General features: G+C 45.3%; 1 protein-coding gene across 1 annotated transcript in view; it reads right to left on the bottom strand.

Moving 5' to 3' along the window:
• The window catches only part of LOC311610759 (NACHT, LRR and PYD domains-containing protein 1-like), a gene marked incomplete at its 5' end in the record, with an annotated part of 58,014 nt that extends 42,069 nt beyond the window's left edge, over positions 1-15,945 (bottom strand). Inside the window, 2 exons of the mRNA XM_084862290.1 lie at positions 5,639-7,268; positions 15,765-15,945. Coding sequence (XP_084718416.1) covers positions 5,639-7,268; positions 15,765-15,945 — 1,811 coding nt within the window. The remainder of the gene's footprint in view (positions 1-5,638; positions 7,269-15,764) is intronic.
• Between the last annotated feature and the right edge of the window lie 1,516 nt (positions 15,946-17,461).

Raw genomic sequence — 17,461 nt, 5'->3', positions numbered from 1 at the left:
ACTGATCCTCCATGTCCAGGTGGCAGCCCTGCTGGGTCCATCCCCTCTCCCCACTCCTTCAATTCTGATTTCTCTACCTCCGTAATGAGTCCCGTTCATTACTGGGGAATAAACTTTACTTTAAAACTCCTTGGTGGTCAGTTTCCTGTGCCTCAAACCTTACAAGTTAAAGTTTTAAGAGTGTTTATGAAAGTTGTAAAAAGTTTCATGAAAGCTATAAAAGGTTTGTAGGAAAAATGTTAAAAGGAAGTCATGTATATGATACAGGACAGCAAGCCAGAACAAGCAGAATAAGGAAACTGAAATAATAAAACAGAAGTCCATAGCCATCTAGTAAATCCTATCTTCTTAAACTAAGGACACCTAAAAGTGTATAATTTAAGAATACACCTCATTTTGGTATATTAGACTACCACCCTCCAAAGTAATGTCTCTTTCCTTCCATCAGGTCATTTGTCATAATTTTTATTGTTCTAGCTTTTGCCCCAGTAATACTACAATGTATAAAACACTTTGTCTCCATCAGATTACAAGTCCTACTTGTACTCAGGAAATACCACTCCTAGATACCATCAAAACCTCCTTTTGTAATGTATAAAACACTTTGTCTCCATCAGATTACAAGTCCTACTTGTACTCAGGAAATACCACTCCTAGATACCATCAAAACCTCCTTTTGTGCCCAGACCTCATTGTCCCCTTAACCTCCAGAACAAGAACAATGGGCCAGGTACAGGTGTAAAAACTCATCAGGGTGAAAAGCTCCAGATTCCTAGAAAAGGACAAAACTGGGCTAAAACAAAAACTTTGCCCCCATGGTAACCTACCCTCCCATTAGCCTTCCTGGAGAAAAATAACCCCTCTCAAATTTCAGCCAAATGACTAGTCTTATCTAATAAAAGAGTAATATGCAAATTAACTACCACTTTGCTACACCCAGAAGCCACACCCACCAGCCAATCAGGAGCAACTATGCAAATTAACCCAACCAAGATGGCTTCGGCTGTAGAGGGAGTAGGAGGGAGGTGTGAGTTTTCCCTGTGATGGAGGAAGCCAAGCTTTATGCCTACCTTGGCTGGCTCAGGCCTGCATTCCAGGCTACAAAGTTTCAATTATAGAAGATAAATGAATCCCAACAAAAATGGTGGCAGCCATGGAGGTGGAGAGAGCAGGAGGCTAGGGTTGTCCCAGGTGATGGAGGAAGCCAAGCTTCTGCACACCCTAGTAGGCCCAGGCCTCCACATAAGGCTACAAAGTTTCAATTATAGAAAAATAAATTCCAACAGAAATTGCTGCCACCGTGAAGTGAGCAGAAGACTTGATTCTACTCCAGGCTACAAAATTTCAATTGTAGAAGATAAATAAATCCCAGATACCAGGGCCTCCACTTGGGTCAGCAGGGGGTGTGGGTGGCCTGAAAACTACCACAGACCCCTCTCCCAGGCCGCCCCATGCCCAAAGGGGATCCCCACCCTGATCCAGGACAACCTTCAGGGCAAACCAGCTAGCCCCCACCTGTGCACCAGGCCTCTATTCTGTCTAATAAAAGAGTAATATGCAGATTGACCATCACTCCAACACACAAGATGGCTGTCCCATGTGGTAAAAGATCCTGCCCCCATTTGGACACAAGATGGCCACCACAAGATGGCCAGCAGGGGAGGGCTTTTGGGAGGGACCAGGCCTATAAGGGAGGGCAGTTGAGGGTGATCAAGTCTGTAGGGGAGGGCAGTTAGGGGCGACCAGGCTGGCAGAGGAGGGAAGTTGGGGGGGGACCAGGCCTGCAGGGGATGGCAGGGGCAAACAGGCTGGCAGGGGAGCAGTTAGACATCAATCAGACTGGCAGGGGAGTGATTAGGAGGTGATCAGGCTGGCAGGCAGAAGTAATAAGGTGCAATCAGGAAGGCAGGCAGAAGAGCAGTTGAGAGCCAGCAGTCCTGGATTGTGAGAGGGATGTCCAACTGCCATTTTAGGCTGAATCCCAGTGGTGGGATCAGACCTAAATGGGCAGTTGAACATCCCTTGAGGGGTCCCAGATTGGAGACGGTGCAGGATGGGCTGAGGTGCCCCCCCCAAACCCCCATGCAAGAATTTCATGCACCGGGCCTTTAGTAAATTGTATACCTAAACTTTCACATTCCTGCAGATTGTTAGTGACAACATTCCCCCAACTGGAACAGACTATCCCATGTGAACAGTGCAAGATATTTTTGAATTCATTATAGACCTCTGGCCCTAGGACGATTTACAGGATTTCTCTCCAGATCACATCTCCTTGGTTACCTTCATAGTACTCTTATATCCCTAAAATGGTCCCCCTAAATTGGTCACCATCTTGTAATCCAGTGGTTGCCAACATTTCAGATCTCATGGACCACCAGTGGTCCACAGACCAACGGTTGTCAACCACTGCAGTAGACCCGTGGTCTGCAAACTGCGGCTCATGAGCCACATGTGGCTCTTTGGCACCTTAAGTGTGGCTCTTCCACAAAATACCATGGTCTGGGTGAGTCTATTTTGAAGAAGTGGCGTTAAAAGAAATTTAAGTTTAATAAATTTGGCTCTCAAAAGAAATTTCAATTATTGTACTGTTGATATTTGGCTCTGTTGACTAATGAGTTTGCCGACCACTGCCCTAGACTATCTTTTAGCCAAAGAGGGAGGGGTTTGTTTAATTGCTAACACCCCTGTTGTTTTTATCTAAACTCTACAGATCAAAGAGAGGAAAGATCACACACATTCTACAAAATATTCAATGGCTCAGGGAAATCAGTTAGGAAAGCATAGTCAGTATGGTCTAACCTATAAGCAGCTCTGCCCAAATTAACCTGGCGTTTATCCCTTTTGTTCCCCCTAACACCATTTCTCCTCCTTGGGTCCTGCATTTTAAAATTAGTTACCAAGTTTATACAAACAAAATTACAAGTTCTAATTAACCAGACAGTGGTACAGTTTTCCTTACCCAGGTAAAGGGACCCTACAGGCCTATATCCCAGGAAATAATCTGAATTTACTCCTTAGGCATCCACGACACCTCCTCCCATGCAAGAAGCAGACAAAGAGAAATGGCGACCCATCCCCCTTCTTTTCCTTTATATGTACCCATTACGACGGGAATGAAAGGGTTAATCAAGAAATAGGGCTCTAACTTAGCAGAAACTAAGTTTGTTCTGCAAGCCTAAGCTTTGCAAAAACAGCCCAGATACGTGCAATCTCCCAAAACATCTAAAAAACCTTCCTCCCCCATTCGGGGCTGACTTCTCTCTTGAATTCAACCCATCTGCACCCAGACACCTTAAATAAATATCATTTTGACTACATTAAGCATTGAGTCAGTTCTGTGAAAATTTGGCCCAACTCAGAACCTTTCAGTGTTATATTAGGCTACTTCAAAGCATAAGAAGACAGTCAGAATATAAAAATAAAGGGCCCTAGAACATCAGCCTGCAGGCCCCAAGTTTGATTCCGGGCACATACCCGGGTTGCAGGCTGGATTCCCAGTAGGGAAAGTGCAGGGGGCAGCCAAAAAATGATTCTCTCTCATCATTAATGTTTCTTTCTCTCTTCCTCTTTGAAATCAATAAAAATATATTTAAAATAAAAATAAAGGAATAAAGCTGACTGTGAAATAAAATGTACAGTATGGCTCAGTTTTGCTATAAAACATGCATAAAAAATAAGACTAGAGGATATATACCTCAATTTATAATGATGGTCACCTGCGAGTGATAGAAATTGGGTTGATATTAATTTTGCTTATTTACAAGTCTTCATTTTTCTACAACAAACATTAGTTTTATATTAGAAAAACAACATTAGTTTTATATTAGAAAAACAACATTGTATGCCTAAGTGACCATCAGACCATTCAACTGTCCTACCGGTAGGTATGATGCGCAATGACCACCAGGGGGCAGATGTTTAATGCAGGAGCTACCAAGCTGCAGTGACTTGGCAGCTGCAGTTCTTGGATGACACACTGGGAACCAGAGAAGAGGGAGTCCAATTCCAAGATGTGTCACCCGAGAACCACCTTCTCCCAATCCAGGACCCCCTAAGGGGATGTCAGAGACCCGATTTCAGTCTGACCCCCAAAGACCAGGCCAAGGGATCCCACCTATGCATAAATTCATGCATTTAGGCCTCTATCGGCTATAAAGTATTGTCACTCTGTGACTTCTGTCCCTTCTTCCTTCTTCTTCTCCTTTTCTCTTCTTCTTCTTCTTCTTCTCAATTTCTTCCCTACTTCTTCTCCTACTTCTCCTCCTCCTCCTCCTCCTCCTCCTCCTCCTCCTCCTCCTCCTCCTCCTCCTCCTCCTCCTCCTCCTTCTTCTTCTTCTTCTTCTTCTTCTTCTTCTTCTTCTTCTTCTTCTTCTTCTTCTCCTCCTTCTCCTCCTTCTCCTTCTCCTCCTCTTCCTTCTCCTCCTCCTCCTTCTCCTCCTCTTCCTTCTCCTCCTCCTCCTCCTCCTCCTCCTCCTCCTCCTCCTCCTCCTCCTCCTCCCTCTCTTTCTCCTCCTCCTCCTCCTCCTCCTCCTCTTCCGTCTTCTTTTTTAATATATTTTATTGATTTTCCACAGAGAGGAAGGGAGAGAGATAGAGAGCCAGAAAGGTCGATGAGAGAGAAACATCGACCAGCCGCCTCCTGCACACCCCCCACCAGGGATGTGCCCGCAACCAAGGTACATGCCCTTGACCAGAATCGAACATGGGACCTTCCAGTCCACAGACCGATGATCTATCCACTGAGCCAAACCGATTTCGGCGTGATCCCCCCTTCTTAAACTATGATTCTATCTTGTTCATGCCTTTGTTGCCATGGATTTTGCATGCTGTTCTAGTTATTAAATGGATGTCTGTCTTCTCTCCCAGATTTTAGTTCCCTGAGGACAGGGCTGTGCTTTATTAATCTGTGACCTTTAGGGGTTGGTGTAAAACCAGTGCTTAATACACATTTATGGGATGAATCATTTAAAGGGGAGATAAGTACCTCAAGTACTAAAGGATCAAAACTGCCACTGAGGTGGTAAACCCAGATGTGAAAGTTAACAGTGTTGCTGGTGCTGGAGGGTAATTTAAGAAATCTACTCTGTCATACTCTGATAGTGAGTTTCAACGGAGTCCCTGGAGCAATAGTGCATCATTGAAACAAATAGGGAAGTTAGTTTTGTAGAGAAAAATAAAGATTCCTTTTCAGATAGACACATTCTGAGGTGACAGGGGAGAACTTAAGACAAATCAAAGGGGTGCCTGAAGCAGCTGAGTGAGCTGTTGCATGAAAGGAAGTATGTGTGAGGGAGAAACAAAGGCAGGTGGGCTGGGTGGAGGGCAGCTGACATTAGCATGGGGGTGGAAGTGCACCAAGGAGAGAAGGTGGCCATTGTGACAGAGACAGGAAGAGAAGCAGCAGTAGAAGGCAGAGCCACACAAGGCTGCCCAGAAGCAGAGAGGAAAAGTCACATGGCCAGATACTGCTGCAGAGAACCCTAGGTGGACAGAGAATGGGGGTCAGATTTGGCTGTTAGAAGTCACTGGTCACATCAATCCTTTCCCCTGGAGCTAGGTTTAGTGAGAGTGCCCCCAGTGCCCAGGACAGTGATATCAACAGAGGAGGTGGAGAGGAAAGAGGGGGAGCACTTACAGAAATGCACAGGGAGTCCTTCCTGCTTGTCTGTGCTGTCCACCTGCATTCAGTTGAAGCCTTTTAATGTGGTGGCAGAAAGTAAAAAAGAAACTGAACAGCAAGAGCTCCATGTCAGTTTGGACACATATCCTTATATCATGAAAAGTGAAAATATTTTTCATAAAGTTTTCATCCCGAATCTCATAAAAACAGTGCAGCAAATGCCAAGAATATGGGTCTAGGTTCAGATGCTTCTCAAGGACCTCACTCTTGGCCAACTGCAGCAGATAGGAATGCCGCTCCCGAGACAGGCTGCGTTTGAAGATGCTCTCCATCTCTCTCATCCCCTGATCGCTCAAAAGGCCAAACAGGAAACATGTGGTTGGTTCCCCAAAAAGGTCATCCTTGTCATATACATCTGTCAAGTCTTTCATAATTTTGATGTTATTAAAGCAATCACTTTTCAGCACTCTATCACCTAACGCATAGAACATTGCTGCAAAGAACTCCTGGAAGCACAGGTGAATGAAGCTGTAGCTCCGAGGGGTGGAGTGCTCTTGAAGAACACCCATGTTTAAGAGAGTAGAGATGTTGGCCTCATCTAACCCATGTTTCCTGAAGTCCTCTGGGTTGAATAGAGTGTTTTTTTGCCAGATGCCTTCAGCAGCCAAAGAGCAGAGGCCCCTCAGTTTAGTCCCAAGGGACTGAGCCTGGAGAACGTGGAAAAAGTAGTGCAGACAGAGGGCTGTGGTTGTCTGGGAGGTCAGTGAGAGCGGTTTCTCCTGCTCCATCTGCTGCTTTAGGCAAGTGCAGACCAGCCAGGACACCAAGGGCATGAGACACATGGTCAAGAGAGCCGGGTTGGATTCAACCAAGGTGAAGGCTAAAATTGCTTGGCTCTGATCTGTGAAATATTGGAAGAAATACTCCTTCCTGGCTGACTCAGAGAATCCTAGGACCTCCACCCAGCAAGGATGCTTTAAGGAAGTTTTGAGCCTCTGCAGAGCTGTGCTCCGAGCTGTGATAAGCAAGGAAGCCTTGGGAAGTATGATTTTCTTCAGCAAACTGCCCAGCAGTGTGTGAACCTGCTGCTGCTGGTTCCAGTGTGGACAGAGCTCAGAACTCTGCTCCTTCAAGTCCCATTTTGGGTCACCTAAGTTATCAAGAATGAAGAGCAGCTGCTCTGGCTGAGATAGGATCTGCCCAATGGGAGGAGCATCAGGAGCAGCCCAATCTTTTGTGATGAACTCAGCAAGACTCATTGTCTTGGACTGGGCCAGCTCTCTGCAGTTGAAGTAGAAGACATGCTTGAAGTGGTCCCTGAAGAACCAGCCTTCCTCCCAGGCTCTCCTCACCTGCCTGGCCAGGGTTGACTTCCCGATTCCAGCAGCCCCATGCACCACGACAGTGGGAGGCTCCTCCTGGGTACTCAGGCCTGGGCCAAATAAGTCTCCAATCTCCATCAAATGTCCTTGTTCATCTACCACCTCATGATTCCTTCTTCTCCTGAGCAGAAAGTCATGTCCTCTGGGTTGAGATCTGCGTAGAAGTAGCAGCTGTGTGAATTTTTGGGGCAAATATTCATTTCTCCATGGCTGAGTGGGGCAGGAACTCTCTTTCCTTTGGTTCTGGTATTTTTCTTTGATTCCTATAGAAAGAAAGAAAGATGAAACATTTGTTTAATTGTTTCTCCATTTATTCCCCAATTGTTTTTTGAACTCACTTGAAGCTATACACTGCTGGTTGATGATACGGTATATTCTTTTCAGATCATAGAGAAAATATGGGTTTTGGGGGGAAGATCCCTGCTCAAGTTTTGACTTGAGCAAATCATTCTCATAGTGTGATGTTTCTTCCTTCTTCAAATATTAATCATTGGCTAACACTGCCAGACACTGATTTAGTGGTTTGGGATAAAGAGTAAACAAACTGACACAGCTGTTTGCTCTCATTATTTCTATGACCTGAGTTATTAGCCCCACTGAGCTTACAATTTTTTATTAATAAATTGTAAGCGGTCATGGTTGAGTGAAGAAGATAATGGATGGTGAAACAGAGACTATTGATTTCTGAAAGTACTCTCTTTGCACCCACTGCTAAGTATATGCCAAGGATAATCTTCTACAATCACTTCAGGTTATTCATCTGAGGGCTCTCTCCAAGGCAATGAGTGTGACAGGCCAGAAGCCCCAGGGAATTAAAGCTCCAGGATGAGTGCTTAACCCCTGTCACCCAGCAGAAACATCTCTGACATGTGTTCTCCACTGCCTCCTGAAGATCCCTAGTACATTGAACCTCAGTTGCTCCACAAGGCAGGTTTCATTGGTTTCCTCCTTTTCTTTCAACTTCTCTCTCCTATTGGTGCTTCTAGGAAACCAGTTCCTGAATAAACCACCTGCTCTCTAATTTAGTGTCAGGGTCTGATTCTGTGGTAAGCCAGGTTATAATACAGATTCATATTATAATAAAATCATCAAAAATGAACGACAATGAGAAGATGAAATCAGCAAGAAAATGATTTATCACATACAAGGGGACTCCCTCAAAACTATGAGCAATTTTCAGCAGAAACTTCACAGTTCAGGAGACAGTAGATGATATATTCAAAATACTGAAAGAAAAATAATCAAGAATAATTTACCGAGCAAAGGTTCAGAAATGAAAGAGCTATAAAGGTATTCCCAGGTAAACAAAACCTGAGGGAGGTCAACACCACTCGAGCTGACTCACAACAAATGCAGAAAGGCATTCTCTAAACTGAAATAAAGAATGCTAATTGGTAACATGAAAACACGTGAAAGAATACATCTCGTTGGTAAAGGTAAATATATAGTCAAATTCAGAATATGCTGTATGGTAATGATGGTGTGAAATAACTCTAGTAGAGTGGTTAGAAGACAGAAGTATTGGCCAATGCTGTGGGGCTGGAGCTGGTGAAAGGGGCGTGGAAGCACTAGCACAGGACAGTAAAGTTGGCCTTAGAAACTCTTCAGGGTATGCAATGGGTTATTGGATGCTGATCAGGCACCTGACTTTAGCATTGTAACAGCTTCAGAGACCATGTGAGAATGTGAGTGGAGTCAGCCCTATCGCTTTAGACAGTGAAGAGAGTGGTGGGTATGCACTTGGAGAAGGGGATTGGAAATTAGATATATAAGTAGGGTGAAATTTTAGCAGGGGGTAACAGAAAGAATAGGGAAAATCTAAAGCAGGAAAGGGTTAAGATAAATAGGACACCAAAAGGGGAAATGTTAGGGAGAGAGTGATGGCATAAGGATCGTGTTGAGATAGGGTAAAACAATGCTAAAGAAAAGGGAAAATAGAAGGTAGAACACTAATCCCAAAGTAAAATAAAGAGAAAATAAAATTACACTTAAAAAAAAAGAAAGGAAGGAAGGAAGGAAGGAAGGAAGGAAGGAAGGAAGGAAGGAAGGAAGGAAGGAAGGAAGGAAGGAAGGAAGGAAGGAAGGAAGAAAGAAAGAAAGAAAGAAAGAAAGAAAGAAAGAAAGAAAGGGACAAAACCATGATGGCAGCATAGGTAAACAACTAATCTGCCACCTTGCACAACAATTTCAGAACTACAACTAAAAGACAAAGCATCTATCACCCAGAACCACAGGAAAGCTTGCTGAAAGAGAAAGGAACACAAGCACTGAAAAAGCTGAAAAGCCTAGGTATGGAGGCATGAGAGTCGGGCTGGTGGCGGGCAACTGGGCGCTGGGCTTTTATTCAACCTGAAGGGAAACAAGATCCCAATCACTTTGAAATCCAGTTTCTGGGGTCACGTGGGGGACCCAGACACCTACGGGGAGAAGCTGGTCTGTCAGCCATCAGGTCCAAAAGTGAGAGTGCCTTTTTTACAGAGGTGCACGCAGCAATCATTGTTTACTGCGTTGGAGCACGGAGATGCCGGGACTTGGAAACACAGGAACTTGGAAACGCGGAAAGGCAGAGACAGTGATGGCAACCATCACTCTTTGCCTACTGATGTTCAGTGACCCCCCCTCCCCCACCCTAAGGCCCCGCCCCACACATTCTACAAGCCCACCCAGGCTCCACACAGCTGCTTTTGCATATAAATGGCCTGTATTGTGGCAGCTTAATGAAGTAAACTGTAACTTTAGCTCCAAAACTGTGAAATCCCAAGCAAAGAGGAGAAAACTGTAGTTCTTGCAGTAGCACCTGCTGGGTGGCCTCAGACAGTAGCTGAACTGCACCCATTGGAGATCCAGAAACTAGTGTATCTAGTGGTCAGTGTGAGATGACACAAGATTTCAACTATTTTCATAAGGGAGACATTCAAGAGACAGACTAAGTGAGCACCAAAGCCCTTTGGGAACAAGTCCTCCCCCATAAATGTGTCTCTGGCACAGCAATTCTTCCATTATAGACACAGTGGGTCCTCATAGCCAATTGGCCTGGAGGTCAATTCCTCCCAGTGACACCAACAACAATCAAGACTTAACTACAACAAGGGTGTACACACAGTCCACAAAGGGGTGTACCAAGAGTGTCCATATCAGGCAACTGGGAGGCTGACTCACTGAACCATAGAGAATATCCAGGCCCACAAAGCTTCCCTAACAATTCAGAGAAGCAGCAAAAATGCTGAGAAAATGAACAAGATCTCAAACAAAAGAAATGGAGGAGAACAAAAGACTGGATGTAGAGTTCAAAACCACGGTTATAAGGTTTTTCAAGAATTTTCTAGAAAAGGCTGATAAATTTAACGAGACCCCCAAGGAATGGAAAAGGATCAACTAGAAATTAAACATACACTGACTGAAATAAAAATATTGTACAGAGACCCAACAGCAGACTAGAAGAACGGAAGAATCAAGCCAAAGATTTGGAATCCAAAGAGGCAAAGGGCACTCTTCCAGAGAAGCAAGAAGAGAAGAGAATCCAAAAAGTTGAAGATAGTGTAAGAAGCCTCTGGGACAACTTTAAGTGAACCAACATCAGAATTATGGGGGTACCGGAAGATGAGAGAGAGCAAGAAACCAAAAACATATTGAAAGAAATAGTGACAGAAAACTTCCCCCACCTGGGGAAAAAAAATAGACTTATAAGTCCAGGAAGTGCACAGAACCCCAAACAAAAGGAATTCAAAGAGGACTACACCACGACACATCATAATTAAAATGCCAAGAGCAAAAGACAAAGATAATCTTACAAGCAACAAGAGAAAAACAGTTAGTTACCTACAAGGGAGCACCCATACGATTATCAGCTGATTTCTCAACAGAAACTATGCAGGCCAGAAGGGAATGGCAAGAACTATTCAAAGTGATGTATAGCAAGAACCTACAACCAACATTACTCTACCCAGCAAAGTTATCATTCAGAATTGAAAGTCAGATAAAGAGCTTCACAGATCAGAAAAAGATAAAAGAGTTCATCACCACCAAACCAGTATTATATGAAATGCTAAAGGGTGTTCTTTAAAAAGAGGAAAAGAAGAAAAAAGTAAAGAAAAAAATTATGAACATCAAATACATATCTATCAACAAGTGAATATAAAAGTCAAGTGAATTAAAAATCTGATTAACAGAATAAACTGTTGAATCTAATAGAATCAGGGGCATATAATGGGAGGGGATTGATAATTCTCAGGGGGAAAGGGGCACGGGAAGGTATCTGTGTGGGGGGTATGGGAAGAGAGATGACAAAAATCATATACCTATGGATGAGGACAGTGGGGGGCTGGGGTAGGTAATGGCAGAGGGTAAGGTGGGGACCAGGTGAAGGGGAGCTTTTGGGGGGAGGAAAGGAGAAACAATTGTAATAATCTGACCAATAAAGATCTATTTAAAAAAGAAAAAAAAAGAAAGAAAGAAAGAAGAAAAAAAGGAAAATAGCAATAGTAATAATGCTTATTGAAAATAAAAAATGTAATAATTAATGAGGTAAAATCAAGTGAGGAAAAAAGAAAAACAATTAGTTTCTTAAGTAAAAGATGCAAAAAGTTAAAAAAAATTTTTTTCCAAAATGTGCCGTAGTGAGGGTCATTCACTTCCTCTATTGTTCTGTTTGGCACACCTGTTTCTCAGTCAGTATGGCAGTTCCAGACAGTATGGCAGTTCCCTGCATTCCACTTCTCCTCATTGTTGTAAGCCAGTCCTGATTTTTAAGTAGGCATTGTCTTAATTTCTTGTATTACTTTATTTTTTATTAAATAATAAAAAAAAAATAAATAAAGGCAGTTTGTTATTCGTCCCCTAGGTGGCAGTGTTTCTGGATTGACTTCCCAGTCTCTAGCTGCTCTAGCCTTCTTTTTCTATAGCACTCAATACAGGTTTGTGGAGGTGGGCTGCCTCAGAGCTGGCTCTCTGATAGTCTCTCCCCACTCCAATCCCTAGAGCAACTTCCCCCTGCAGTCTCCCAGGGTATGCCAAACTGGGTGATCCTTGCTTAGTAATCAGAAGCAAGGGAATGAAGACGAAAAAGCCCAGGTATGCGAATGATGGATCTGAGCGCAAGTTTAAGCAGCATGCACACCTTTCAAATTCTTATGCTCTCCCTCTGTGTCAGATTGGAATGGGTTGCTTTTTAGAGATCCCTTCTGTTGTTAGCAGCTTTGAGGACCCCCTTCCACATTCACGGATCATGCCAGACCCAACAGCCAGTAACTTTTCTAGGCACAGACTTCCCCAGTCCTCCAGGTCCTGCAGCGCTTGCATTTCTCTCTCAGGCTGCCACTGCTACTACCATGACCCAGATACCTCACTTTATCACCTGCAAAATCTGACCTTTCTGTGGTGGAATGAAGAGCTCCTTTGACTCCGTTTGTTTGCTCTGATTGGGGACTCACAGCTGTTTGGTGGTCTCCACATTTGTGGGTTTTCAGTCTTCCAATAAGATCCACTTTCCCTTGCAAGATGGCACAGTTTTCCGTCTGAGCTCGTAGCTCCAGGAGAGGACCCAGTCTCAGTGTGGGCTGCCCGGTCAGGGAACCCTGTCTAGCAGTCCCCCACCTTTTCCTAGAGTTTTGCTGTCCCTTAGCTTGCCAACAAACACCCCCAAGTGACCCTCAACTGCTCCTTCTATCTGCTCCGGGTCAGGGCTTGGAATACATCTGTCTATTCTGCTGCCATTTTCTCCTCTCTCTCTCTCTTTGGCTTTAAAAACACATTTAGGCTAAGGGAAAAGGATGGAAAAATATTCAATGCAAATGGAAACCAAAGAGAGGAAGATTAGCTATTATTATGTCAGACAATGAAGCTTGAGCTTGTAACATCACTTCCAGGGCCTGGGGGCAGGAGGAGGGAGAATGGCATAGAGGGAAGGGAAGAGAAAAGGGGACATGAAAACTGGAGGTGGGGTCCCACAAAGCAGCATCAGAATGGAGGCAGAGGTCACTGGGTGTAGGTTCTAGCCCTGGCTGTTTCCAAGTGCTGTGTGAGCATGGATTTGGATGCTGGGATGAAAAGAGAAAGAGGCAAGGATGTAGCTGAGATTTCCAGCCTGGGTGACTCCATATGAGGAGGGAGAGAAGTCAGGAGAGGGGACTGGCTTGAGCTGAGGAATAGGCCTACCCTCTCTTGGGGTTCACCTGGTGAATAGAGTCCTCCTTGGAATTTTCTGGACCACCCAGACCCCAGGGAAGTTCAGAGTTATTATTATGGCCCATTCTGTGCCTGGCCAAGGACCATGTTACACATGGCACCTGGTTGGGTAAGATTCACTCCCTGGCCTGCCTGGGACTCAGTTTACCCATCTGTCCAATCATGGGGGGGGGTATAACCTCAACACTGGGATGTTCCTGAAAGATCATTTCTAGGCCTACTGACCCACCCCCACCCTGGCTCCTCCATCCTTCTTATGGATTTCTGTTGGCCCAGGTCCTCATGCAGCTCTAGGTTCACCTGGCTGGGAACCCACTTGCTGCCTTGCAGCCCCACTTGGGCCCTTAGGACAGCACAACAAGCCTCACATTTCCAGCTCTGTCCATCTTTCAGGCAAGTATTTCAAATTCTCTCTATTTCTTGGAGGAGCCCCAGGACTTAGGGTCAAATAATTTTAGCACCGTGGTGGAGTTTTGCTTAGGTGGAATTGGGGAGTAGAGGAATGGGGGCAATTGTGCTGTAAGAAGCAGATAAGGAGGTTGATGCTTGCTAGTAGGATGGGTAGGAGCTAGGGAATTGAAACTGGGGGACTTCAGTGGAGAACTGCGCTGGCATGATCAGAGCAAGGACAATAGGCCAGGTAGAGAAGGTCATCAGGGTGGCCTAGCAATGGGAAAAACTTGGAAAGCAAGGACCTTACCCCAGGGTAATCTTTCTTCCCCTAGCATATAAGTTGTCATGGGATGTGGACCCCCTGAGCTTTCATATCTCTGGCCATCCTATTCAGATCCCCTGATCTTTCCTCCCAAGAAATAATATCTAGGCATCAGTTGTATTTTAGTTCCAGGCCCAGAAAGGCAGTAAAACCATCTTCACTGACTAATGACCCTTTGCCCTGGCACCAACCAATCTGTGGAGACTACAAAGGACCCACTTGGAAAGCTGATGAATATTCTATAGAGATCATCTCTGGGGTCTCCCCTAAGATCTCCACTCTTAAAAAGCTTTTAGGATGGAGGACCCAGTGTGCTCTCCCTCCTGGGAGCATGTCCATGCCTTTCCGCACCCCACCCCTTCCATCCCCTGTTATCATTACCTTTATGTCATCACTCTTAAGCTTCAAGGGCACTTCCTTTGCTTCTGTAAGTTGTTTCCCGAACCCCTTTGTTCTACCATCCATTTTTTATACCTCGCGATTTTCTAAATAAATGGTCTCTTATAGTTTGAGTCTTGGCTCTGAATTCTTCCCTAGTCAGAACTCAAGAACCAAGGTTTCTGAAATGATGTCTGGTCTGACCCCATTGGTCAAACACCTGGTGCTGTTCTCATCGTTGTGGTTGACAGCACCAGAAAACAAGAGACCTGCTCTTAACTAGGAGAGGCCAGGGAAACCAGTGAGCCCACTGCAACCTACCCCACCCTCTCATTGGAGAATGGTGCGCTGACACTCCTGATAACTGTAGTGATCTGGACTCCAGGAACTTTGTATCTCTGCCCTGGTTTTGCCTCTACCTCCCCATATATGTCCTATCTGTGCCCCAAATCTCCTCATATGGGGCTGAGAGCCTCTGCCACCTACAGCCGTCAGTAATAACATCTCCAGGGGCAGCAACAGTAGCAACAGAACAGTTCATTGAGCACTTTCTAGGAAGTGGACTCTGTGGTAGGTGTATAATATGGATTATCTCTTTACCCTCCTACAGCCCAGGGGGCTCCTACCCTCTCATTTAACAGATAGAGAGAAGATGCAGAGAGCAGTGAAGCGACTTGCCCAATGTGGTCATGCAGGGACTGGAACTTTTTTCTTGCCAACTTCCTTCTGTATTTATAGCACAGGACCAGGAAAGTGGTCTCTTGTGAGGTGGGTGTGAAACCCACATTCTTTTATTTTTATTTTATTTATTTATTATTATTTTTTAATATATTTTATTGATTTTTTACAGAGAGGAAGAGAGAGAGATAGAGAGCTAGAAACATCAATGAGAGAGAATCATCGATCAGCTGCCTCCTGCACACCCCCTACCGCAACCAAGGTACATGCCCTTGACCGGAATCGAACCCGGGACCTTTCAGTCAGCAGGCCAACGCTCTATCCACTGAGCCAAACCGGTTTCGGCACATTTTTATTATTTTTATTGATTTTTTTTTTACAGCGAGGAAGGGAGAGGGATAGATAGAAACATTGATGAGAGAGAAACACCCATCAGCTGCCTCATGCACAGCCCCCACTGGGGATGTGCCCGCAACCAAGGTACATGCCCTTGACCGGATCGAACCCGGGACCCTTTGGTCCACAGGCTGACGCTCTATCCACAAACACTCAAACCAAACCAGTTTCGGCATGAAACCCACATTCTTTATGCTAATGCCTTCTGATAGTCTCTCTGGTCCTCTGTGTGCTGTCAGGATCCATGGCTTGCTGGGAATGCACTTGGCATTCTTCTCCACAAGCCTTTTAGCTGAAGTCGAGTTTGAGCCTGGATCCCTCCTTTGACTGGGCATTCTCCAGAAAAATGTCTGATGGGTTTCAGTAGGTCATGGGTGGGAAGGAGATCAACAGATGGTTGTCTACTCACCTGACTTCATAGCTGGCTCTTTCTGGGATCGGCCACCCCGCTTTCTCAGGCCCATCTGCTCCCAGGACTGCGGGGCAAGGTGCCAAGCCTGCTGCTGGGCTCCATGGGCCATCTTTCCTGCACTGGCCATATCTCCTGTACTGGCCATGTCTGCTTTACTGGCCCTATTTGCTTCACTCATCGTCTCAGTCCCGGCTCCGAGGGCCTCAGGGATGTCCACTGGGAAAGAGGTGGGTGGGGAGGGCATTAGGCAGGCAGAGAATAGCAGTTATTCTTGTCCCGTACCATGTCCCAATACCAGACGCCCACCCGGGTCATTACTGGTTCCCTACAAACTCCTCTTCAGCACTACAAACACACTTTTATAATCCTCTTGGTTTCTTTCAATAGATGTTGGGAGATGGGAGGTGAATGGAAGAGGCAGGCAAAACCATAAGAGGAGGAGCCCAGAGACCTGAGATCAGGCAGAGACATTTTCAGAAGTCAGGTTACTGAGATACTGGGGTGGGGGCAGTGAGAAGAGTGAAATGGTGGGGATGGGAGGATGGGATATTCAGGATACTAACTATTACGTGCTCTTCAGTCTTCCCTCCTGTGAGACCAGGAGCTCTGGAGCAACCTTGAGCTTTAATGCTGACAGGAGATGGGTTAAGGGAAATGGCAAAGCACAGGGTGGGTTTTTAGATCCCAGGATAGAGCTCAGAGGTGCTTCACCCAGATCTCTCCTAGCCCTAGGCAGCCAAAGGGGAAGAAGGCCTCACCCAGCCAGAACCAGAACAGAGCATGTAGCCAGGTAAGGGGTGGCACTAGGGTAGGTCTGCGGAGCTTGTACTACTTAGAGCCAGACACCCACAGGCCACATCTCTAGGCAGGCCATGGGCATGAGTTCTGGTAGGGTACTGGACTAGTGCATGACACAGGTCAATTAGCCTGGATAGTGGAATAGGGAAACTGAGACAGATATCTGAACAAACTGGCAGAGCAATTTATAGCAGATACAGAAAAGAAAGATCCAGGCCAATAAAAATAGCAAAACTAAGTGGGTGACATCAGGACCAGCTGCAAAGACCCCCTGCCCTGATACTGACCAATCAGTAGAGACCAGGACACTTAAAGAGCCCACCTGGAAAACTGATGAATACTCCTCTAAAACCCTCCTCTAGGATTCTCACCTGCAAGAGAGAGAAAAAAAAAATAAAAAAATAAAAAAAAAATCCACACAAAACTCTCAAGACAAAGACCCAGTATGTGCTCTCCCTCTAGGGCACACACCCATGTCTTTCCCTTCTCTCTCTTCTTCCCATACAGGCTCACACCTCCTAAATTCTAAGGGATCCCACAAATTTGCAACTAGGGGAGCCATGGGCAGCAGCAGCTTATCCCAGGCTAACCCCCTGAACCTCTCTCTCTTTTCAGACTTCCCAGTGAGCTAACACAGCCCTGCCTTGGCTCATTTATTTCCAATAACATTTTAAGAGAACCAAAGCAGCCCAGCTTAAGTCTCTCCTGCTGCTTCTTCTATGCTAAACCCTGTTTACTGTCCTCAGCTATAATAAACACACCCTCATAGTCACTTGGACTCTTGTTGTGAAAACTTTTGTATAAGAAGTCAAGAACACACATACTGGCTGTCCTATGTCAACCTGCTCAGGGCCAGTCCCCAGTTCAGTAACATCTGGTGCCCCAGATGGGACCTT

The sequence above is a fragment of the Pipistrellus hanaki genome (genome assembly GCF_964339955.1).
Source record: "Pipistrellus hanaki genome assembly, chromosome: 16".
NCBI classification, from domain to species: Eukaryota; Metazoa; Chordata; class Mammalia; order Chiroptera; family Vespertilionidae; genus Pipistrellus; species Pipistrellus hanaki.
This window is presented reverse-complemented; position numbering and strand designations above follow the sequence as displayed.